Source organism: Triticum dicoccoides, chromosome 7B (assembly GCF_002162155.2).
Source record: "Triticum dicoccoides isolate Atlit2015 ecotype Zavitan chromosome 7B, WEW_v2.0, whole genome shotgun sequence".
Taxonomy (NCBI): Eukaryota; Viridiplantae; Streptophyta; class Magnoliopsida; order Poales; family Poaceae; genus Triticum; species Triticum dicoccoides.
The window spans coordinates 595,370,936-595,395,957 of NC_041393.1; the positions used below are offsets into that span (position 1 = coordinate 595,370,936).

Genomic DNA, 25,022 nt, shown 5'->3' on the forward strand with positions numbered 1-25,022 from the left:
ACTGCTCCCTCGCGTACCCGGCGGTTTTCAAATGCGCTTTTCAAAAACCGTACCGCCGGATCCACGTAGCGTCCACCACGAATCGGTCGATTTATTACGATTATGTGATGTGACGACGCACCTGCGTACTCGACGAGCTAAATTAAGCCGCGCAGGGCAACCTCTGCGGCGATAGGTACATGGTCCAGCCTCTGAGATCCTCGTAGCCCGCACGGGGCGCCCATGAAATTAAACTAAAAATTTCCCTAGCAAACATTCAAAATTTCGCCCGTCGGGCAGAGCAGAGCAGGCCTCACGTGCCCCGAACTTTGATAACCCAGAACGCCAGAACCCACTCTCTGTCTCTCCCGTGCCACTGCCAACCCCACGCTCGTTGCACGTAATGGTCTGACGTGTGGGGCCCACCGCGAATCGCGGTAGCCGTGTCAGTGACCGAGGCGGTGAATCAGCCCGCGTGCGCGTATGCGCGGCCCATCCTTTTTCCCTGCACGGGCTTTCATTCCCTAGCTCCGCGCGCACGGCCACCGATCGGAGACGACGAGAGGGGTTTCCGATACTGCCCCTGACATGTATGATTAAGACGCCCTTAACTCGGGGCCAGAACAGTAATCGCGGCCCCTTCGATTCTTAAATGCGCATTACTCGCTCGAAACAGGGGTCGCTGCGCCCCAGCCCATGCTGCTCCCCGTTTCGTTTTCCCTCTCGGAGTAAACAAGCCCGCCACAGCCCACGTACTCCATTCATCTGCTGACGCGCGGGCCCACCCCGCCACAACTGAACTGTCAGTGCGGCAGTGGCCGTAGTGTATCGCCACTCCCTCTAGCTCGCTCCGCGACAAGCCGCAGCAGTGGGTTCGCCACGGTTACGATCACCGGCGGAGCAGCGCAACCGGGTGACTCGCTGGCCACCTGGCCCCACCGGCGCGAGATACGCTCACCGCCCCCACTAGTAGTAGTAGGAGGAGTGGCTCTGGCTGCTGCCATTGCACGCCGGACGCCGCTACCACTAGAGCTCTAGTCTCCGCCGCTATTATTACCCCTACCGCGTGTTTACAAATCGATCACACTCTCGTTGCGTGGTGGCCGCAGTGGAGCGGCGCCATTGTTTATCTCCTCGTTTTGCGCAGCTTGCCGTGCCGCTCGGGCGAGGGTGGTGGTGGTGGTGGACATGGAGCCGTCGCGGCGGCTTCTGCTCTCCGACTACGACGGCGCGATCATGTCGCCGCTGCCGTCGCCGTCCACGTCCTCGGCCGCGCCGTTCAAGCCGGGCGTGGCGGTGGTCGTGGGGATACTGACGAGCGTCTTCTCCATCACGTTCCTCCTGCTGCTCTACGCCAAGCACTGCAAGCGGAGCGCCGCGGAGTCGTCGGGCCCGTACGGCAGCGGTGGTGGTTCCGGTGGCGGGGCGGCGGGTGAGCGGAGGAACTCCGGCGTGGAACGCGCGGTGGTGGAGTCGCTCCCGGTGTTCCGCTTCGGCGCGCTGCGCGGGCAGAAGGCCGGGCTCGAGTGCGCCGTCTGCCTCGGCCGCTTCGAGCCGACGGAGGCGCTGCGGCTGCTGCCCAAATGCCGGCATGGGTTCCACGTCGAGTGCGTGGATACGTGGCTGGATGCGCACTCCACGTGCCCGCTCTGCCGCTCCCGCGTCGACCCGGAGGACGTGCTGCTCCTGCCCGAGCCGCCCAAGCCGTCCACGACGGGACCTCCCGAACCGCCGGAGCAGAAAGCTGCTGCTGCTGCTGCCACTGCCGTTGCGACGGTCAAGGACAAGAGCAAGGTCGACGCAGCCTTGGCTCCTGCACCTGCTCCCTCCCCGGCGTGGCGAAGGATCGGGGGCCGGCACTCGACGGGGTCAGTGCGAGCGCCTGGGCGGGTTGGCCCTACGTCACGGCGCTCGGCCGATCTGGAGTTGGGAGGAGGCGATGGTGGCGCGGCTACGGTGGGCTGCTTCGACGTCGCGAAGGTGAGGAAGGACCGGGTGCTGATGGTGGAGCCGGCAGCCGCAGTGGCGGAGCCCGATCCCGTGGCGTTCGACAGGCGCTTCGGGCACCGTATCCTGGTGAGCACCGCGTGCGGCTGCGACGACGAGACGGCCCCGGCAGCGAAGCAGCGGTGGAGCGACCTCCGGCCGGCCGATCTGATGTTCGTGCGGTCAGAGATGCTGGTGACAGAGACCGGGCGATACTCCTGCTCGGCCGCCGTCAACTCAGGCAACCGCGGCAGGACGGAGATCAGCGGGCGCTGCCTCTCCGAGATCGCCGGCGTGAGCCGCCTCCCTCCGATCCGCGCCGGCGCAGAAGCGCGGGCCGGGAGCGCGCGTCGGTGGCCGGGCTCGAGCTGGTGGGCCCGGGGCTCGCCCGGCGTTAACGGCCCTAGCACCTAGGCCGCTGTTGCCGGGCCCCCAGAAAGGCATCCGCATTTTCTTTCTCTGGCGAGACTGCCCCTCACATGGCCACGTTATTACGGGGCAGTAAAGCGTCACCAGGCACTCCAGTGGGTTCACGTGATGGGCATCGCAGTAATCATTGCCCCTCCCGTCCCTACCCCTACCCCGGGCCACGCCATGGCCGCCTCGGAAGCCGCGACTGGAGGAGGGGATGTTGCTTTCGAGCGCATCTCGAGGCCGGTGTCCGCTCCGCAATACGGGCGGCCGCGATCGGCAGCGGGCCGTGGATCCTCTGCGGATGGGAGCCACACAATTCCGGCGTGTGTGCTCGCGGCTAGTGAGGTTTCGGCGGCTTGCGCCGGCCGGGTCGGGGATGAGGGAACCACGGAGAAAAGGCTGTTCGTATGCGTGTTGTAATTCTTCTGTCTGTACTACGAGAAAGTGAAGTGCTGCGACACCGCCCCTTTTCTTTTGTACAAGTTGTTGTTGCGCCGCGTGCCTGGATCTATGGTGGATGCTAAAGCGGCGTGCCGCCCATGTCGCATCTTGTTTTCTTCTTCCTTTGCCGTTTGCCTTTGCTTATTGCTAGGCTTTTCTAATCCTGGTTTGTCTTTTGCTTTCTGGTGGAGGGGAGTGAGTAGTACCACGTGAGGAGAGCGTTCGGCGGCCGCACAATTGCCTCGTACTTGCCCGTCATGTTGCAACGGCGTCGTGGCCTCGTGCTCGCATGGCCCGTACCCTTGTCCCCAGCCTAACGGCTAGGGATCACACGTTTCTTAACTTCTTTTGTTCTGTTGCTCGGACTTATCCGTTCACAGACTAGCATGGTCCTCGCTAAACCATTGATGCCCATCCTGTGTTACCCGTGCTCATTTCACCCGTGTGAATTGTGCTGGACTTCATTGCTGCTGCAACAGGTGTTCTTAGCTTCGGTAAGAAGAGGCGGGATCTTAAGGAGAACGGGCTTGCTAAAACTCAGTCGACTGAGATTTAACCAATTCTCGGTTGACCTTGCAACATTTTGTCCCAACGTCTGCAACTTTTTTTTCCTATCAGTTGCAGCATCTATTTTGTTGGTTATAGTATGTTAGTCACACCGGTTGCATCATCAGTTGTCGTTGTTTGCAGAACCGCCGCAACATTTTTCTTCATCGGTTGTAGCATCTAGCCATGCCGCTTGCAGCAAAACAACTACACTGACGTTATACCTGGCCATACCTCGGGTCGGGCCTAGCCAAGCCCGATGCAAAAAACCCAGGCCCGGGCCCGGCCCGGGCCGGCCATCGGGCCTGTTTTTTGGGCCTAAGCCCGACCCGAACATGAAAAAGCCCGTTGGGCTTCGGGCCGGCCCGGCCCGACCTTCAGAAAAATGCAAATACTACGGGCCCGGGCCCGGCCTTCGGGCTCAAAATCTAGGCCCGAGCCCGGCCCGAGGATAGCGTCGGGCCGGGCCGGCCGGGCCGTGCTTCCCATGGCCAGGTATAACTGACGTCACTCGACTGAGACTTCGTTAAGTCTCAGTCGACTGAGTTCTAGACAGACCCTAAGGAGAAGGTGGTCGTGGTATGAGAGAGACAGGCGAATACACGACTGGCGACTCGCGAAGGCCGGCGTGGTACCTGCCGGATCTCAGGGCGGCGACCGACAGACAAGCGAATACGCGACGGGCGACTCGCGGTGGCCGACGTGGTACCTGCTGGATCTCAGGCTGGCGGCCGCCGGCGAGGGTGCTCATTTACCTGCAGGGCGTGGTGGTGGTGCGGGGCAACACGATCTCCCTTGTCGGAGTGGAGGGATGCGTGGTTGACTAGCGAGCGTGTCGCGTAGGGAAGAATTTTGTGTCGCCTCACACGATACACTTCCTGGTGCAGAGCACAAAAAGGGCGAATGAAGCCCATTGTACATCTGGCTTGTCCAAGGGTGTGCGTGTGTGGGAGGGGGGCTATATGAAGCTCCTACACCCATTCCTGACCTAGCTCATCTGGAATTCCCCACTTCCCCTTGTTCTGTGGAGAAGAAGGCGGCGGTGGCAGGTCTGGGAGAGCAGACGGAGGCAGAGAGAGAAGCAAGTGAGAACATGGAAGGGAGGCAAAGATTATGGCAGGCAAGAGGATAGAAATTATGATCAGTTTGATCATAGTGATAGAGATGGAGGTTTTGGTGGGGGGGAGGTCTGAGAACAGTAGTGGTGGATTAGGAGGTAAGGGATTCACCCAGAATAGGTTTGGAGGTGTTTCTTCGCAGGGTGGAGGAGGGGGCTCTGGTTTTGGAGCTTTTGCTGGACAAGGTGGGAATGACAGCTACAATCAACATAGAGTGGGGACTAGAAATGTGACCTCAAGGAAGAACAATGGTGGCGGTGGACGGCGGCAACAACAACAAGGGGCGCATGGGATATCTATTCAACAGCAGGGGCATTCATGGCGCTCCTTTGTAGAATTGCTCGCAAATGATGCCATTGGGGCTGGGGATGGGGAAACTTTTCTTCTTGGCACCTGAACAGTTGGCCCAGCAATATCAGTACTTGTTGGCAAATATCCCTAAAAGTAGTGTCATACCTATTGGTAATAGTGAGAAGGAGAGAAATGATAGAGGAACTGGACACAAGGTTGATGGGGATGGAGAGAAGGAGCAAATCTGTGGAAAGTGCAAAGGTGTGGGCATAGTAACAAAGATTGCAAAACCAATGTATTATCTGTGGTTTGTCAAAGAGGATCTCATAGGACTGAAGGCTGTACTATCCAGAGGGAGCCTAAGCCAATAGCCAAGTATGTGGGATATGGAGCAAGAGCATTAGGATGTTTACTTGTTCAGACTACCATGGAAATCTGTGTTGTAGAACATGCTAATAATGGCAATAGTGGTTGTACACTCTGGCCGGCTCAATAAAACTACACTAGTATAGGGGTTTAGCAGAATTTTTGAGTGGGGTGGACTTGGAGAGCCAAGTTCCAAAGCCATGAATCCTTTTTGATGAGATTTCCTAATAAAGCCAAGCTGGTCGAACTATTTTTTTGGAGAGATTTACTCTTGTGTGTCTAGTGCTATCGTTGAGGTGGACTTTTGGAGTCCTGATGATAAAGCAAAAGGAAAACTTCATTCCATTTGGATTCAGATGTATGGAGTGCTGATTCGTTGAGACATTAGTAGGAATTTGCGAGGCTGGATCTACTCTAGGTCCTGTGGTGAAAGTGGATGTTGAGAATATCCATGTCAAGGAAGAAATAAGGTTGAAAGTTGGGGTTAGGGACTCGCACAAAATACCTACAAGAACAAAAATCACCACCAAAGATTTGTTGTTGCATGATATTGGGATTGAACTGGAGTCAGTGGCTGAACAAGGACGGTAAAAATTTGAGGAAGGTAACAAGAGGAAAATGTTTGATTTTATCAATTTAGAGGATGTGGTGGAACAAAAAGAAAATGACAAGAGCAAGAAAAATGAAAGCATTGATCAAACGAGAACCAGTGTGACTTTAGGGGGTTTGTCCTTGAAATAATATGAAAATGTGATTAGCAGTAATGTGCAAAAAAGTCGTTAAATGGAGAATGTAGCTACAACAAGGAGCAAGGCAACACAGCTAGTGTAGAGGGGGAAAATTTGTTACTCAGGCTGCAATTAGCCGAAGAGATGGCTGCCAGAAAGACAACTCAGTTGGTGGTGGAAGAATAAAATAGAAAAGAGATGGGAATCATGAGGATGGGGTCGAAGAGAGAGATTAGAAGGCAACACGAGTTGTTGCAACAAAACATGAGGCCTATGGCTGAAATTAGGGGCTCTCGAACAGATAATAAGATGATTGATGTTGAGAAAAAATGATGTCGAGGAGGGAAATGGGAGTGGGGACAATAAACTAGACAAGAACTTGGGGGAGCTTGGTTTTCTGTAACAGGAAGATGAATACTTGGAACAAGTGGACTACACAACAAGCGGGGAACAAGACTCCTTTGGGACTATGGTTAAGAAAGCCGAGAGAGGGAACTTGACCCAAAAAGTTTGAAATTACTGGGAAGGTGTGAGTGACACAAAGATAAAGAGGATTGCAACATAGAGGAGTTAGCTAAAAAAGGGATGCTCAGAAAGATGAATATGGTGAGGACAAATTCCAAACTTACTCTCTTCTTCACATGTTTATTTGCGTGGGATAGTTGTAAGTGTGGTTGTTAATTTGGGAGGGAAGATTGGTATAATTGGTCATCATATCAATTTTATAAAAGCAGTCCTTGTCAAAAAAATATTTTGTAAAAGTAGTAGAAAAGGCCAGAGTGGATTTGTGGGTTCATAATAATAACAAAATGACCGGTAACTCAGCATTTATGTATGAGGTGAGCCATGTGATTGAAACATAGGAATATAGTATATAAGAATTGATGTGTGAGGAGGAAAACAATGACATAGATGAGGAGAAAGAGGGTTGGGAACAATTCAGAGACATGTTTTCACATAAAAATGATAGATATAAAAATAGACCCCCCCGAGAATCCTGGGAGGAAATCTATTGTTTGCATAAAAAAATCTGGAACACTCTGATAAAAATAAAAAAAGGAAAGGATGAGAGGAGTTTTCTAGAACATGAGGGGTTTTGGGGGATGTTAAGAAAAGAATTCTTAGGGAAATGGTGATGGATATGAAAGCAAACTTTTTAGGATTGCAAGAAACTTTGAGGCATGATTTCTCTATAAATGTCTATAAGGGATATGTGCTAGGAGAGGTTTTCATTGGCATCATGTTTCTGCCAGGGGAAAGTCTGGTGGCTTGCTCATGGGTGTCAATTACACTACTCTTGACGTACTGCACGGGATGAAGGAGATTACTTTATCAAAATGATAGTGCAAGATGTTAAGGACACATTTATATGGGACTTGGTGATGGTCTATGGGGATGCTGAACCTGCTAGTAAAGCCATATTTTGATCTCAATCGTCAAGGGTCTTTCAAGATTGTGTTAATCCCATCCTGATAGGAGGTGATGTTAACATGATTAGAAAAGCTTTTGGCAAAAACAAACCAGCTACTCCAGGGCATTGGAGTTTTCTCTTTAATGTCATATTGGAGCAAGCTAGGGTGAGGGGACTGGAGATGCATGGTAGGAAGTTCACTTGGGATAATGCTATGCCTCAACGTACTTTTGAAAAACTAGATAGAGTTTTATGCAGTGTTGAATGGGAGGAAAATAACCCTCTGACAGAGATTTCTGCCTTAGTCAGAGTAATATATGATCATGTTCCTTTATTGCTTGACCCTGAAGATGTTGTGAAAACTGATCTATTTTTTAGATTTGAAAATTCCTAGTGTTTAAGGGATGGGCTTGACAGAATTGTGAGTAAAGGTTGGAATGATCACAATATCAGTGGAACTAGCATTGAGAAATGGCAAAAAAAACTAAGAATATTATGGCCCAAACTAAAAGGGTGGAATAGGAACATGAATGCATGGTATAGAGAGTTGGAAAAAGATATATTATTGAAATTTCATAGACTTGACAAACATTCTGAGCAATATGGGTTGTCTCTTGTAGATAGGGTGGAGCAGATGGTACTTAGAGCTTAGCTAGGTAGGTTGCGGAGTCAGTAAGAAGCTAAATGGGAACCGAGGGAAAAATAGATGAGATTCTAAAAGGAGATAGTAATACTAGATACATCCATGCCAAAGCCAATGGAACGCATAGGAAGAATAAAATCAGTAGTTTGGAATAGGAGGACGGAAAAATTAAGGGGTATAAAAATTTGATAGATTACATTACTAATTTTATAGGAATCTGTTTGGACACCCTGAAGTATCTTCTATATCTCTGAATATTGATAATACTGACACTGTTCCAGATTATGGTAGGACTAGATTAGTGGAGGAATTTTCTTTATAAGAAACTAAAAGTGTTGTATTTAATATGGCACAAAATAAATCTCCTAGGCCTGATGGCTTTCCTACTGAGTTTTATCAACACTTTTGGGACTTGGAGCAAAATGACCTGAAAGCAATGTTTCATGACTTCCATAAAGGGAATTTAGATATTAAAAGATTGAACTATGGGATAATCACTTTACTACCTAAAAGTAAGTTGCTAATGAGATACAGAAGTTTAGGCCTATTTGTCTTTTAAATTTTAGTTTAAAAATCTTCACTAAGGTATTCTTGAACATATTGAATGGGGTTGCAGGGAAGGTGATTTTTCCAATGCAAACTGCCTACATCAAAGGCAGGTATATAATGGAGGGGGTTCTTATTTTACATGAAGCTTTAAATAGTTTACATAAGAAAAACAAGGATGCGTTGTTATTCCAAGTGCATTTTGAAAAACATATGATAAGGTGAAATGGCCTTTTGTTTTTGAAATGTTGAGGCAAAAAGGATTCCGTGATAAATGGATTAATTGGATCATGGAAACTATTAGAGGGGGTAATGTTTGTGTAGAAGTAAATGATAATTTGGGACCTTATTTCCCTACTCATAAAGGTCTTAGACAAGTGGAGTCTCTATCTCCTTTGATGTTGATTTAGCTGCAGATGCATTAGCTATGCTGAAGGAAAATGCAAAGAAAAATGGACAGATTAAAGGGTTGTTGGTAGATAATTTGGATGGTGGTGTCAATATGCTACAATATGCAGATGACACTATCTTCCTATTACAAGATGACTTTAACAACGCACATAACTTGAAGTATGTGTTGTGCGCAAGCCGCATTGAAAATAAATTTTCACAAAAGTGGGATGTTTTTGTTTGGCAAAGGTATTGATAAAAATGACTATTCTAGGATTTTTCACATGTCCTTGATGTCTACTATGCAACTTTATTCTTGTAGACTCATGTTGGGCTCCAAGCGTAGCATTTTGTCGGACAGTAGCAATTTTTTCCTCAAGTGGATGACCTAAGGTATATCAATCCGTGGGAGGCGTAGGATGAAGATGGTCTCTCTCAAACAAACTTGCAACCAAATAACAAAGAGTCTCTGGTGTCCCCAACACACCCAATACAATGGCAAAATGTATAGGTGCACTAGTTCAGCGAAGAGATTGTGACAAAAGTGTAATATGGATGGTAGAAATATATTTTTATAATCTGAATAAATAAAAATAGCAAGGTAGCAAATGATAAAAGTGAGCACAAACGACATTGCAATGCTTGAGAACAAGGCCTAGGGTCCGTACTTTCGCTAGTGCAATCTCTCAACAATGCTAATCTAATTGGATCATATAACCATCCCTCAAAGTGTGATGAAGAATCGCTCCAAAGTTCTTATCTAGCGGCGAACATAAGAAGAAATTGTTTGTAGGGTATGAAACCACCTTAAAGTTATTCTTTCGGTTTGATCTATTCAAGAGTTCGTACTAAAATAACACAAAATTATTCTTTCCGTTCGATCTATCCAAGAGTCTGTACTAAAATAACACCATATGATACGCATCAGCCAACTCTAATGTCACCTAGATACTCCAATGTCACCACAAGTGTCCATGAGTTAATTATACGATATGCATCAAACAATTTTAGATTCATAATACTCAATCCAATACAAAGAACCTCAAAGATTGCCCCAAGATTTCTACCGGAGAAACAAAGATAAGAACGTGCATCAACCCCTATGCATAGATTACCCAAATGTCACCTCGGGAATCCACGAGTTGAGTGCCAAAACATATATCAAGTGAATCAATATGATACCCCATTGTCACCACGAGTATTCATAGCAAGACATACGTCAAGTGTTCTCAAATCCATAAAAGTATTCAATCCAATAAAACAAAATCTCAAACCACAACAAGATAGAGAGGGGAAAACACCATATGATCCAACCATATTAACAAAGCCCGCGATACATCAAGATCGTGCCATCTCAAGAACACGAGAGAGAGAGAGAGAGAGCGAGAGAGAGATTAAACACATAGCTACTGGTACAAATCCTCAGCCCTGAGGGTGGACTACTCCCTCCTCATCATGGAGACCATAGGGAAGATGAAGATGGCATCCGATGATGATCTCCCCCTCCGACAGAGTGCCGGAACAGGGTCAAAATTAGTTTTCATGGATACAGAGGCTTGCGGCGGCGGAACTTCCGATCTAGGGTTATTTCTGATGGTTTCTCTATTTATAGGATTTTTTGGCGTCAGTTTCACGTGAAGATGGGCCTCGAGGTGTGAACAACCAACCGGGGCAAGCCGGGCCCCTCAGGCATGCCCTGGTGGGTTGTGCCCTCCTCGTGGCTCTTCTGGCCCTCCCACGAAGCTTTGGGGGTCTCTTTCGTTCAAAAAAAAATCGTCAACAAGTTTCAGCTCATTTGGAGAACTTTCATTTCTACACAAAAAACAACACCACGATAGTTCTGCTGAAAACAACGTCAGTCTGGGTTAGTTCCATGCAAATCATACCAAAAACATATAAAATTCTTGTAAACATGGCATTAATACTTCATAAATTATAGATACATTGGAGACGTATCAACATCCCCAAGCTTAATTCCTACTCGCCCTCGAGTAGGTAAATGATAAAAGAAATAATTTATGAAGTGTGAATGCTAGAGAAGTGCATAAGTTTGATTAATGATAATTTCAATCACTTTTCCTAGCATTATCTCAGGTTTAAAGTAGCAACCAATTCACATGTTAAGCTTCAAACAATGAATTCTCTTGAAACTCAACAACCTATGTTCTTACTCACCAAACAATTGCAATTCAACTTATTCAACAGAGTCTAAGTAAGAGCTCCACATACTCAATTATCATATAGTCTTCCATGATTGCTACTACTCAAAGCATACTCTTAGAACAAATGGCATCCATCAAACACAAAGAAAGATAGGGGCTTAATATTTCGCCTCCCAACTCATTTATCATAGAGATAATTGTCAATAATAATAAATCACGATCAAATATATTTGATTGGTCATATGTGTCTAGATCTTTCCCCACCACATGATGCTTGCCAACTAGAGAATACTTGAGGTTGAATGAGAATTCATCCTATTGACTCTTTGCATAAAAGTAAATACTGAAAAGTAAAAGATAGGCCCTTCGCAGAGGGAAGCAGAGGTTGTCATGCACTTTTTATTTGGATGCCCAAGATCTTAATGAAAAGGAATGTCACGTTATATTGCCCCTTATGATAGCAACCTTTATTATGCATTCTGTCGCTTTTATTACTTTGCCATCACAAGTTCGTATAACGCTTAATTTTCCCTTACAATAAAAGATCAAACATATTTAGGAGCAATTTTTATTGCTTTATGCACTGATGACAACTTAATTGAAGGATCTTATTTAATCCGTAGGTAGGTCTGGTGGACACTCATGGTAAGAAACTAGGTTTAAGGGTTTTTGGATGCACAAGTAGTATCTCTACTTAGTACGAAATTTTGGCTAGCAAAAGATCCTAGGCAAACACCACATGTTGGAGGATCCATAACAATATAACTTCTATGCAAATACACACAACCATAACTCATTATGTTGTCTTCCTTGTCCAACTTCAACTAATTTGCTCAAGTTTGAAAATAATTAATGGGTATTCATAATCATAGAAGATTTCCAAGATAATATATTTGTATGTGAAAGTTATCTTCCTTATACTAATCATTCATGAATTGCTTATATGACCAATATTGTGATTGTCAAGCTTCAAAAGATTTCACTATCTAAACCCAATGTGAAGCTACTACTAGGCATGATATGAACATATAATTTCAACTTCATGATATTCAAATCATTCAATAATTTACTCATAGGATATAAGTGAAGCACAAGAGTAAATGACAAACTACTCAAAAAAGATATAAGTGAAGATCAAGCGAGTAGTCATGTAAATTGGTAGCTATTTGAGGACTCTCCTTTATTTAAAAACTTTTAGATCTAAGTATTTTATTAAAACAAAAAGAAAAACAAAATAAAATAACATTCCAAGGATAGCACACATCATGTGAAGAAGCAAAACTTAGGCTTAACCGATACTAACCGATAATTGGTGGAGAAGAAAGGTGGGATGCCTACCGGGGCATCCCCAAGCTTAGATGCTTGAGACTTGTTGAAATATTATCTTGGGATGCCTTGGGCATCCCCAAGCTTGAGCTTTTGTGTATCCTTATTTCCTTTTATATCACGGTTTCCCTAAATCTTAAAAACTTCATCCACACAAAACTCAACAAGAACTCGTGAGATAAGTTAGTATAAATCAATGCAAAAACCTTATCATTCTCTACTGTAACAAATTAATAAAATTCTGGAAAGAGGATCGGTTTATAGGACAAAAATATCTGAAAAATGGTTTCCCTAGATTTTACAATATTTGTTTTGATAAGAACAAATATGTGGCAGAAATTCTGGAAAGAGGGCTACACAGTGTTAGGTCCAGAAGAACCTTGCATGATGAGTCTTCAGAGACATGGGATCATATCAAAGATGCATGTGATTCAGTAGTCCTGAATGAACAAAAAGATGTGATAAAATGGTATTTGACTAGTAATGGGGAGTATACACTGAAATCTTGTTATAGATTTCTGATCCAAAGTGGATACAAATACCTCCATAAGTTTTTGTGGAAGGTTAAAATGCCCCCACGTGTCAAAGTGTTTATGTGGCTAACTTTGAGAAATAGTATTCTTACCAAGGATAATTTGCTGCATGGGGTATGGAATGGTGATAGCAAGTGCCCTTTTTTGGGAGAGAGGAAGATATTGACCACCTATTTTTCATTGCTCCATTGCTAAACTCTCATGGAATGTCATGAAATGTGCTTTTAACATGTTTGACATTCCTGGCAATGTGACATATTTGTTTGATTCTTGGATTAAAAAAGTCAATATGGATGATAGGGGCATGGTAGCGATTGGTATATCAACAATATTTTGGACTTTGTAGAAATTAAGAAATTGAGTGGTTTTGGATAACAACAAGGTTACCGATCGTTGTATTCCAGTAAATATGATTTTAAAATGGTTACATGAATGGAATATTATGCAGACAAACCAAAAAAATAAGGCAAATGACGGTGTAAGACATGTTGATCAGGTAGAAGGGAGGTATTCAGGGTGGCACACAGGTGGAGAGCCGAGGCTGGAAGAATTGAAGGCCGCTCTTCCACATATGTGTCAGCTTTTGAAGACTACTTCGTCTGCTGATATGTCTCCAATGTATCTATAATTTATGAAGTATTCATGCCATGTTTACAATAATTTTATATGGTTTTGGTATGAATTGCAAGGAACTAACCCGGACTGATGATGTTTTCAGCAGAACTACCGTGGTGTTGTTTTTTGTGTAGAAATGAAACTTCTCCAAAGGAACTGGAACTTTTTGACGATTGTTTTGGAACAAAAGAGAATCCCCCAAGCTTCGTGGGAGGGCCAGAAGAGACACGAGGAGGGCACAACCCACCAGGGCATGCTACGTCTTGAGCTTAGTTGGTTTTCCTCGAAGAGGAGAGGGTGATGCAGCAAAGTGTAGCGTAAGTATTTCCCTCAGTTTTGAGAACCAAGGTATCAATCCAGTAGGAGGCTCCTCAAAAGTCCCACGCACCTACACAAACAAACTGAGAACTCGCAACCAACGCAATAAAGGGGTTGTCAATCCCTTCACGGGCACTTACGAAAGTGAGATCGGATAGAGAGATAATAATATATCTTTGGTATTTTGTAATATAGATGCAAAAAGTAAAGATGCAAATAAAGATAGACTGAAAGAAAATATGATAAGAGATAGACCCGGGGGCCATAGGTTTCACTAGAGGCTTCTCTCGAGATAGCATAAGTATTACGGTGGGTGAACAAATTACTGTCGAGCAATTGATAGAAAAGCGCATATTTAGGAGATTATCTAGGCATGATCATGTATATAGGCATCACGTCCATAACAAGTAGACCGATCCTGCCTGCATCTACTACTATTACTCCACACATCGACTGACTCCTTCCTGCATCTAGAGTATTAAGTTCATAAGAACAGAGTAACGCTTTAAGCAAGATGACATGATGTAGAGGGATAAACACATGCAATATGATATAAACCCCATCTTGTTATCCTCGATGGCAACAATACAATATGTGTCTTGCAACCCTTTCTGTCACTGGGTAAGAACACCGCAAGATTGAACCCAAAGCTAAACACTTCTCCCATGGCAAGAAAGATCAATCTAGTAGGCCAAACCAAACCGATAATTCGAAGAGACTTGCAAATATAACTCAATCATACATAAAAGAATTGAGAGAAGATTCAAATATTATTCATAGATAAACTTGATCATAAACCCACAATTCACCGGATCTCGACAAACACACCGCAAAAAGAGATTACATCGAATAGATCTCCACAAGAGAGGGGGAGAACATTGTATTGAGATACAAAAAGAGAGATAAAGCCATCTAGCTAATAACTATGGACCCGTAGGTCTGTGGTAAACTACTCACAACTCATCGGAGGGGCTATGGTGTTGATGTAGAAGCCCTCTGTGGTCGATTCCCCCTCCGACAGAGTGCCGGCGAAGGCTCCAAGATGAGATCTTGCAGATACAGAAGGTTACGGCGGTGGAAATTGTGTTTCTTGGTGCTCCTGGATGTTTTCGGGGTCCGTAGGTATATATAGGAGGAAGAAGTACGTCGGTGGCCGCCCTAGGGGCCCACGAGACAGGGGTCGCGCCCTATAGGGGGGGGGGGCGCCCTCCTATCTCGTGGGGCCCTCGGAGGCTTCTTGACTTGCACTCCAAGCTCTCCGGATCAGATTTGTTCCAAAAATCACGCTCCCGAAGGTTTCATTCCGTTTGGACTCCGTTTGATATTCCTTTTCTTCGAAATACTGAAATAGACAAAAAAACAGCAATATGGGCTGGGCCTCCGGTTAGTAGGTTAGTCCCAAAAATGATATAAATGTGTAAAATAAAGCCCATAAACATCCAAAAGGGGTAATATAATAGCATGGAACAATAAAAAATTATAGATACGTTGGAGACGTATCAAGCATCCCCAAGCTTAATTCCTGCTCGTCCTCAAGTAGGTAAATGATAAAAAGAGAATTTTTGATGTGGAATGCTACCTAGCATAATTCATAATGTAATTTTATTCATTGTGGCATGAATGTTCAGATCCAAATGAATACAAAATAAAAGTTCATATTGACATAAGAAATAGTAACACTTCAAGCATACTAATCAAAGTAATCATGTCTTCTCAAAATAACATGGCAAAAGAAAGTTCATCCCTACAAAATCATATAGTTAGGATATGCTTCATTTTCGTCACACAAAGATGTTCGCAACTTCTATACCCCCGATGACAAGCCAAGCAATTGTTTCATACTTAAATAAACTCAAACTTTTTCAACCTTCACGCAATACATGAGCGTGAGCCATGGATATAGCACTATGGGTGGAATATAATATGATGATGGGGATTGTGTGGAGAAGACAAAAAAGGAGAAAGTCTCACATTGACGAGGATAATCAATGGGCTATGGAGATGCCCATCAATTGATGTCAACATGAGAAGTAGGGATTGCCATGCAATGGATGCACTAGAGCTACAAATGCTCAACAAAGGAAAACTAGTGGGTGTGCACCCAACTTGCTTGCTCATGAATACCTAGGGCATTTGAGGAAGCCCATCGTAGGAATATACAAGCCAAGTTCTATAATGAAAAATTCCCACTAGTATGAAAAATACAACTTATGAGACTCACTACATGAAAAACAAGGTGCTACTTTGAAGCACAAAATATGAGACTCACTACATGAAGAACAAGGTGCTACTTTGAAGCACAAGTGTGGAAAAAGAGATAGTAACATTGCCCTTTTTATTTATTTTATTTATTTTCTTTTTTCTTTCTTTTTTTCCTTTTTTGGGGCCTTTCTTTTTTTTGGCCTTCCCTTTTTTTCTTTGGGCAATGTTCTAATAATGATGATCATCACACTTCTATTGATTACAACATAAGAATTACAACTCGAAACTAGAACAAGATATGACTCTATATGAATGCCTCCGGCGGTGTACCGGGATGGTGCAATGAATCAAGAGTGACATGTATGAAAATAATGCATGGTGGCTTTGCCACAAATACGATTTCAACTACATGATCATGCAATGGCAATATGACAAAAGTAAAATATGTCATGAGAACGGAACGGTGGAAAGTTGCATGGCAATATATCTCGGAATGGCTATGGAAATGCCATAATAGGTAGGTATGGTGGCTGTTTTGAGGAAGATAAAAGGAGGTTTATGTGTGATAGAGCGTATCGTATCACGGGGTTTGGATGCACCGGCGAAGTTTGCACCAACTCTCAAGGTGAGAAAGGGCAATGCACGGTACCGAAGAGGCTAGCAAAGGCGGAAAGGTAAAAGTGCGTATAATCCATGGACTCAACATTAGTCAAAAGAACTCATATACTTTTTGCAAAAATTTAGAAGTCATCAAAAATCAAGTACTATGCGCATGCTCCTAGGGGGATAGATTGGTAGGAAAAGACCATCACTCATCCCCGACCGCCACTCATAAGGATGCACAAGCCAAGTACACTTCATGTTTCAAATTTGTTACACAACTTTAACCATACGTGCATGCTAAGGGACTTGCTAACTTCAACACAAGCATTCTTTGAATTCATAATCACCCAACTAGCATGACTTTAATATCACTACCTCCATATCTCAAAACAATTATCAAGTATCAAGTTGATCATAGCATCCAATTCACTTCCTATGATAGTTTTTATTATACCCAACTTGGATGCTCATCATTCTAGGACCAACTTTATGATAATAGAAAATACCATGATGTTCTAAAATACTCTCAAAATAATATAAGTGAAGAATGAGAGACTAGCAATTTCTTCAAAATTAAGACACCACCCTGCTCTAAAAGATATAAGTGAAGCACTAGAGCAAAAACTATCAAGCTCAAAAGATATAAGTGAAGCACAAAGAGTATTCTAGCAAATTCTAATCAAATAGGCTTCTACCAAAGGGTGTGTACAGCAAGGATGATTGTGGTAAACTAAAAAGCAAAGACTAATATAATGCGCAGCGCTCCAAGCAAAACACATATCATGTAGCGAATAAAAATATAGCTCCAAGTAAAGTTACCAATGAACGAAGACGAAAGAGGGGATGCCTTCCCGGGGCATCCCCAAGCTTAGGCTTTTGGCTATTCTTGAATATCTTGGGGTGCCATGGGCATCCCCAAGCTTAGGCTCTTGGCACCCTTTATTCCATAGTCCATAAAAGCTTTACCCAAAACTTGAAAACTTCAAAACACAAAACTCAACAGGAAATCTTATAAGCTCCGTTAGTGAAAGAAAAGAAAACCACCACATAAGGTACTGCAATGAACTCATTCTTTAATTATTTTGATGTTAAACCTACTGTATTCCAACTTCTTTATGGTTCATAGACTGAATTACTAGCCATAGATGCATTGAAATAAGCAAACAACACACGGAAAATAGAATCTGTCAAAAACAGAACAGTCTGTAGAAATCTGTAACTAACGCAATCTTCTTGAACTCTAAAAATCCTACCAAAATAGGAAGTCTTGGACAATTTGTCTATTGAACAGCATAAAAAATAATCAACGCAAAAGCACGTTCCTGTGATTTAACAAAATTATATTCGTGCGTGCAAAGTTTCTGTTTTTCAGCAGAACCAAATCAACTATCATCGTAGGTTATCCTATAGGTTCTACTTGGCACAAACACTAATTAAAAGATAAAAACACATCTAAACAGAGAGTAGATGCAAGATTTATTCCTAAACAGGATAAAAAACAAAAAACATAAAGAAAAATTGGGTTGCCTCCCAACTAGCGCTATCGTTTAACGCCCCTAGCTAGGCATAAAAGTGAAGATAGATCTAACTAGTGCCATCTTTGGCACTAGATTCATATGTAGCACGCATGCTAGATTCATAAGGTAATTTGACTTTCTTTCTTGGAAAGTGTTCCATGCCTTTCTTTAAGGAAAATTGGAATCTAATGTTCCCTTTCTTCATATCAATAATCGCACCAATCGTTCTAAGGAAAGGTCTACCAAGAATAATAGGGCAAGAAAGATTGCAATCTATATCAAGAACGATAAAATCTACGGGCACCAAATTTCTATTTGGAACAATAAGAACATCATTGATCCTTCCCATAGGCTTTTTAATGGTGGAATCCGCAAGGTGCAAATTTAAAGAGCAATCATCAAGATCATGGAAACCTAGAATATCACATAAAGTTTTCGGAATCGTGGAAACACTAGCACCCAAATCACACAAAGCAAAACACTCATATTCTTTAATTCTAATCTTTACAGTAGGTTCCCACTCATCATTAAGTTTTCTAGGTATAGAAACTTCCAAATTCAGTTTTTCATCATAAGATTGTATTAAGGCATCAACGATATGTTTGGTAAAAGCTTTATTTTGACTATAAGCATGAGGAGAATTAACAACGGATTGCAACAAGGAAATACAACCTTTTAAAGAGCAATTATCATAATCAAATTCCTTGAAATCTGAGATAGTATGTTCAATATTATTAGAACTTGAGGATTCTCCAATCTCTCTTTTACCAAATTTAGCATTAAGATCTAAAGACTCCGAATTCTTGGGACACCTTCTAGGCAAAGTTGATTCATCATCACTCCCATAATAATCAAAATTCATATTGCAAAACATAGATCTAATCGGAGACACATCAATAACTTTAAGATCCTCATCATTATTTTCACGGAGACTAGAAGAACACCCTTTTATAAAGCTTTCTTTTTTAGCACGCAATCTAGCGGTTCTTTCATTGAATTCGTCAATGGAAATTCTCATTAATTTGAGAGACTCATTGATATTATGCTTAGGAGAAGAAGATCCAAGTTTAAGAGAATTAATATCAAGCGAAAGTCTATCAACGTTCCTAGCCAAATCATCAACTTTGAGCAATTTTTCTTCAAGCAAAGCATTAAAATTCTTTTGAGAAATCATAAATTCTTTCACACTATTCTCAAAATCAGAGGGCATCTTATTAAAATTACCATAAGAATTATTGTAGGAATTTCCATAATTATTAGAGGGATTACTAGGGAACAGTCTAGTATTAAAATTTCCTCTATAAACATTGTTTCCAAAACTATTCCTACCAACAAAATTCACATCCATAGATTCATTATTATTTCAATCAAGGAAGACAAAGGCATATCATTGGGATCAAGAGGAGTATTTTTAGTAGCAAACATCTTCATAAGTTCATCCATCTTTCCACTCAAAACATTGATTTCTTCTATAACATGCACTTTTTTACTAGAAGATCTTTCGGTGTGCCATTGAGAATAATTAGCCATAATATTATCAAGAAATTTTGTAGCATCTCCTAACGTAATTTCCATAAACGTGCCTCCCGCGGCCAAATCTAAGAGATTTCTAGAAGCAAAGTTCAAACCGGCATAAATTTTTTGTATGATCATCCATAAATTCAAACCATGAGTAGGGCAATTGCGAAGCATCAATTTCATTCTTTCCCAAGATTGGGCAACATGCTCATGATCTAGTTGTTTAAAATTCATAATATCGTTCCTAAGAGTGATGATCTTAGCGGGAGGAAAATACTTAGAGATAAAAGCATCTTTGCACTTGTTCCAAGAATCAATACTATTTTTGGGCAAAGACGAAAACCAAATTTTAGCACGATCTCTAAGTGAAAACAGAAATAACTTCAATTTGACAATATTGTTATCCGTACCTTTCTTCTTTTGCATATCACACAAATCAACAAAGTTGTTTAGATGAGTAGCGTCATCTTCACTAGGAAGGCCGGCGAATTGATCTTTCATAACAAGATTCAGCAAAGCAGCATTGATTTCACAAGACTCAACATCATTAAGAGGAGCAATCGGAGTACTAAGGAAATCATTATTATTGGTATTCGAGAAGTCACACAACTTGGTATTATCTTGTGCCATGGCAACAAGTAATCCAACACACAAGCAAACAGAAAAACAGCAAGCGAAAAAGAGAGGAGGAGATTGGGAAAGAGAAGGTGAATAAAACGGCAAGGGTGAAGTGGGGGAGAAGAAAATGAGAGGTAAATAATGTAAATGCTAGGGATATGGGTTTGTGATGGGTACTTGGTATGTCTTGACTTGAGCGAAGACCTCCCCGGCAACGGCGCCAGAAATCCTTCTTGCTACGTCTTGAGCTTGCGTTGGTTTTCCTCGAAGAGGAGAGGGTGATGCAGCAAAGTGTAGCGTAAGTATTTCCCTCAGTTTTGAGAACTAAGGTATCAATCCAGTAGGAGGCTCCTCAAAAGTCCCACGCACCTACACAAACAAACTGAGAACTCGCAACCAACGCAATAAAGGGGTTGTCAATCCCTTCACGGCCACTTACGAAAGTGAGATATGATAGAGAGATAATAATATATTTTTGGTATTTTGTAATATAGATGCAAAAAGTAAAGATGAAAATAAAGATAGATTGAAAGCAAATATGATAAGAGATAGACCCGGGGGCCATAGGTTTCACTAGAGGCTTCTCTCGATATAGCATAAGTATTACGGTGGGTGAACAAATTAATGTCGAGCAATTGATGAAAAGCGCATAGTTATGAGATTATCTAGGCATGATCATGGATATAGGCATCACGTCCATAACAAGTAGACTGACTCCTGACTGCATCTACTATTACTCCACACATCGACGGACTCCTGCCTGCATCTAGAGTATTAAGTTCATAAGAACAGAGTAACACTTTAAGCACGATGACATGATGTAGAGGGATAAACACATGCAATATGATATAAACCCCATCTTGTTATCCTCGATGGCAACAATACAATACGTGTCTTGCAACCCTTTCTGTCACTGGGTAAGAACACCGCAAGATTGAACCCAAAGCTAAACACTTCTCCCATGGCAAGAAAGATCAATCTAGTAGGCCAAACCAAACTGATAATTCGAAGAGACTTGCAAAGATAACTCAATCATACATAAAAGAATTCAGAGAAGATTAAAATATTATTCATAGATAAACTTGATCATAAACCCACAATTCATCGAATCTCGACAAACACACTGCAAAAAGAGATTACATCGAATAGATCTCCACAAGAGAGGGGGAGAACATTGTATTGAGATCCAAAAAGAGAGAAGAAGCCATCTAGCTAATAACTATGGACCCGTAGGTCTGTGGTAAACTACTCACAACTCATCGGAGGGGCTATGGTGTTGATGTAGAAGCCCTCCGTGGTCGATTCCCCCTCCGGCAGAGTGCCGGCGAAGGCTCCAAGATGAGATCTCGCGGATACAAAAGGTTACGACGGTGGAAATTGTGTTTCGTGGTGCTCCTGGATGTTTTCGGGGTCCGTAGGTATATATAGGAGGAAGAAGTACGTCGGTGGCCGCCCGAGGGGCCCACAAGACAGGGGGCGCGCCCTACAGGGGGGGGGGGTGCGCCCTCCTATCTTGTGGGGCCCTTGGAGGCTTCTTGACTTGCACTCCAAGCTCTCCGGATCAGATTTGTTCCAAAAATCACGCTCCCGAAGGTTTCATTCCGTTTGGACTCCGTTTGATATTCCTTTTCTTCAAAATACTGAAATAGGCAAAAACACAGCAATATGGGCTGGGCCTCCAGTTAGTAGGTTAGTCCGAAAAATGATATAAATATGTAAAATAAAGCCCATAAACATCCAAAAGGGGTAAATAATAGCATGGAACAATCAAAAATTATAGATACGTTGGAGACGTATCAGGGCGCGCCTGGGCCCTTGCCCGTGCCCCGGTGTATCTTGCTCACCTCGAGGCCCATCTCGACGTGAGACTGACACCAAAAAATCCTATAAATAGAGAAACCATCAGAAATAACCCTAGATCAGAAATTCCGTCGCCGCAAGCCTCTGTAGCCACCAAAATCCAATCGGGTCCCCATTCCGGCACCCTGCTGGAGGGGGGGGGAATCATGACCGGAGGCCATCTTCATCATCCCGGCGGCCACCAGGATGAGGAGGGAGTAGTCCACCCTCGGGGTTGAGGGTTTGTACTAGTAGCTATGTGTTTAATCTGTCTGTCTCTCTCGTGATCTTGAGATGTCACGATCTTGATGTATCATGGGCTATGTTAACATAGATGGATCATATGACGTTTCTCCCCTCTCAACACTTGTTGTGATGCATTGAGTCTTTACCCTTTGAATTTTTGTCTTGTCGGATTGAATGTTCAGATCTGAGAACACATGATATATGTCTTGCATATGAATACCCGTGGTGACAATGGGGTACTATTTTGATTCACTTGATATATGTTATGGCACTCAACTTGCAGATTCCCGAGGTGACTTTGGGGTAATCTATGCATAGGGGTTGATGCACGTTTTTATTATCTTTTCTCTGATAGAAACTTTGGGGTCTCCTTGTAGTTCTTTGTGTGGATTGAGTATTATGAATCTGAAATTGTTTGATACATATCGTATAATTAACTCATGGGTACTTGCGATGACATTGGGGTTTCTAGGTGACATTAGAGTTGGTTGATATGCATCATATGGTGTTATTTTAGTACAAACTCTTGATTAGATCGATCGGAAAGAATAGCTTGCTATTATTTTAGTACGAACTCTAGGATAGATTGATCGGAAAGAATAGCTTTGAGGTGGTTTCGTACCCTACAAACAATTTCTATATTTTGTTCTCCGCGAATAGGAACTCGAGAGTGATTCCTTATTGCACTTTGAGGGATAATCATATGGTCCAACTATGTTAGCATTGTTGAGAGATTGCGCTAGCAAAAGTACGGACCTTGGGCCTCATTTTACACCATTGGAATACCCTTTGTGCTCCGTTTTACTATTTACTACCTTGCTGTTTTTTTATTGTTCACACTACAAAAACTCATATCTACTATCCGTACTACACTTTTATCACCATCTTTTCGCCAAACTAGTGCACCAATACAATTTGCCATTGTATTGGGTGTGTTGGGGACACAAGAGATTTCTTGTATTTGATTGCAGGGTTGCTTGAGAGAGACTATCTTCATCCTATGCCTCCCACGGATTGATAAACCTTAGGTCACCCACTTGAGGGAAAATTGCTACTGTCCTATAAAACTCTGCGCTTGGAGGCCCAACATGTGTATACAAGAATAAAGTTGCATAGTAGACATCAAGCTCTTTTCTGGCGCTGTTTTTTTGACTATTTGCTGCAAGGCAACAACCTCACAGTCCTTTATTAAAACTTAAACAAGAATAGTTACAAGTTTACAAATATACAGAAAGAGAAAAGATACTTACAAGAAAAGTGGCTAAGTAAGGTTAGCTATCCAAGACAGTAAACTATCTTTGTACTTACATCTAATCCTATGAGACAGAAGAGAGATGTCATGGATAAAGTTTCTTCTCAAAGTTCTAAATGAGGGTTGCTCATTTCTGAAGATCTTCCTATTCCTTTGTGTCCAAATATTCCAAGTAGCAGTGAAGACAACCTCAGAGAAGAAAGGATGACCGAAATCCCTCCTAACTGTTTGAGCCATATCATATGTGGTTTGGTTCGGTTGAACGGTCCAAGAAATCCCAAGATAGTTCCAAACCCTTTGGCTAAAATTGCAAGCAAAGAAAAGATGAGCCCGATCCTGATGTTGTGCAAGGTTGCAAAGAACACATGTGTCATCCTGAATGATCCACTGGCGACGTTGCATCATATCACTAGTGTTCAAATGATCCATTAAGAGCAGCCAACCAAAAACTTTGAACTTGAGCGTGCATGCACACTTCCAAATCCATTTGAAAATGGGATCAACGACTAGGTGTGAGAAGAAAGAGTCATAGTATATCTTTGACATAAAAACACCGGACTTCGAAGGCCACTTCCAAATGTCTTTGCTCTCACCATCTAGATTAATCAAAGGCAGCTGGGCCTGGAGTTGTGTGAATTCCGAGAAGGCCTCCTGCGACAGAGGCAAATGGAAATGATCCAAGATATCAGACAGTTCCATAAACTCCTTGATTGTGATTGCATCATCAACTACAAAGAATGTAGTCTCGGGAAACATTCATGTAAAAGGACATCACGATTTCCCAGCTTCCAACGGTCAAGCCAAAAAAGTACCGTGTCGCCAACATGAACATGTGGAATAGCTAGCTTGCAGAAATTGGGATATAAACGCATGATATCACGCCACCAAAAGGAGCCACAGATCTCGGTGCTTTGGGGTGTTGACGATGCATAATAAGTGTCCCAAATTAATGATACCCAAGGCACGTCCACTTTATTGAAGAACTTGAAGAGATGCTTTAGTAACAAAGCCTCATTTTGAATGCCCAAGTTAAGAACACCCAAACCACCGTATCTCTTAGGGCGACAGACTAAATCCCAAGCAGCCAATGGTTAACGTGGATTACTCATGTTGCCTCTCCACAGACATTGTCTCATGATTCACTCTAACTGCTGTAAAATGCCCTTTGGAAGAGATAAGGTACACAAAAAGTATATAGGCATGGAACACAACACCGACTGTAGAAGTTGAAGTCGGCTTCCTTGGTTTAGTAGGCATGAGGAGGCAGATAAGCGTCGCTTAACACGATCAACCAGAGGCAGCAGATCATAGATTGTAGGCCTAGAAGTTCCCGTTGGCAATCCTAGATACGTGAATGGCATTGACCCAACATCGCATCCAAGCAAAGAGGCCACCCTAGCACCTTCCGCATCAG

General features: G+C 43.0%; 1 protein-coding gene across 1 annotated transcript; it reads left to right on the forward strand.

Moving 5' to 3' along the window:
• The first annotated feature begins 754 nt into the window (after window positions 1-754).
• LOC119342035 (RING-H2 finger protein ATL43-like) lies at window positions 755-2,940 on the forward strand. The gene has a single exon (XM_037613874.1). It carries the CDS (start codon window positions 1,168-1,170, stop codon window positions 2,377-2,379), a length of 1,212 nt encoding a protein of 403 aa, XP_037469771.1. The 5' UTR covers window positions 755-1,167; the 3' UTR covers window positions 2,380-2,940.
• Window positions 2,941-25,022: the final 22,082 nt, after the last annotated feature.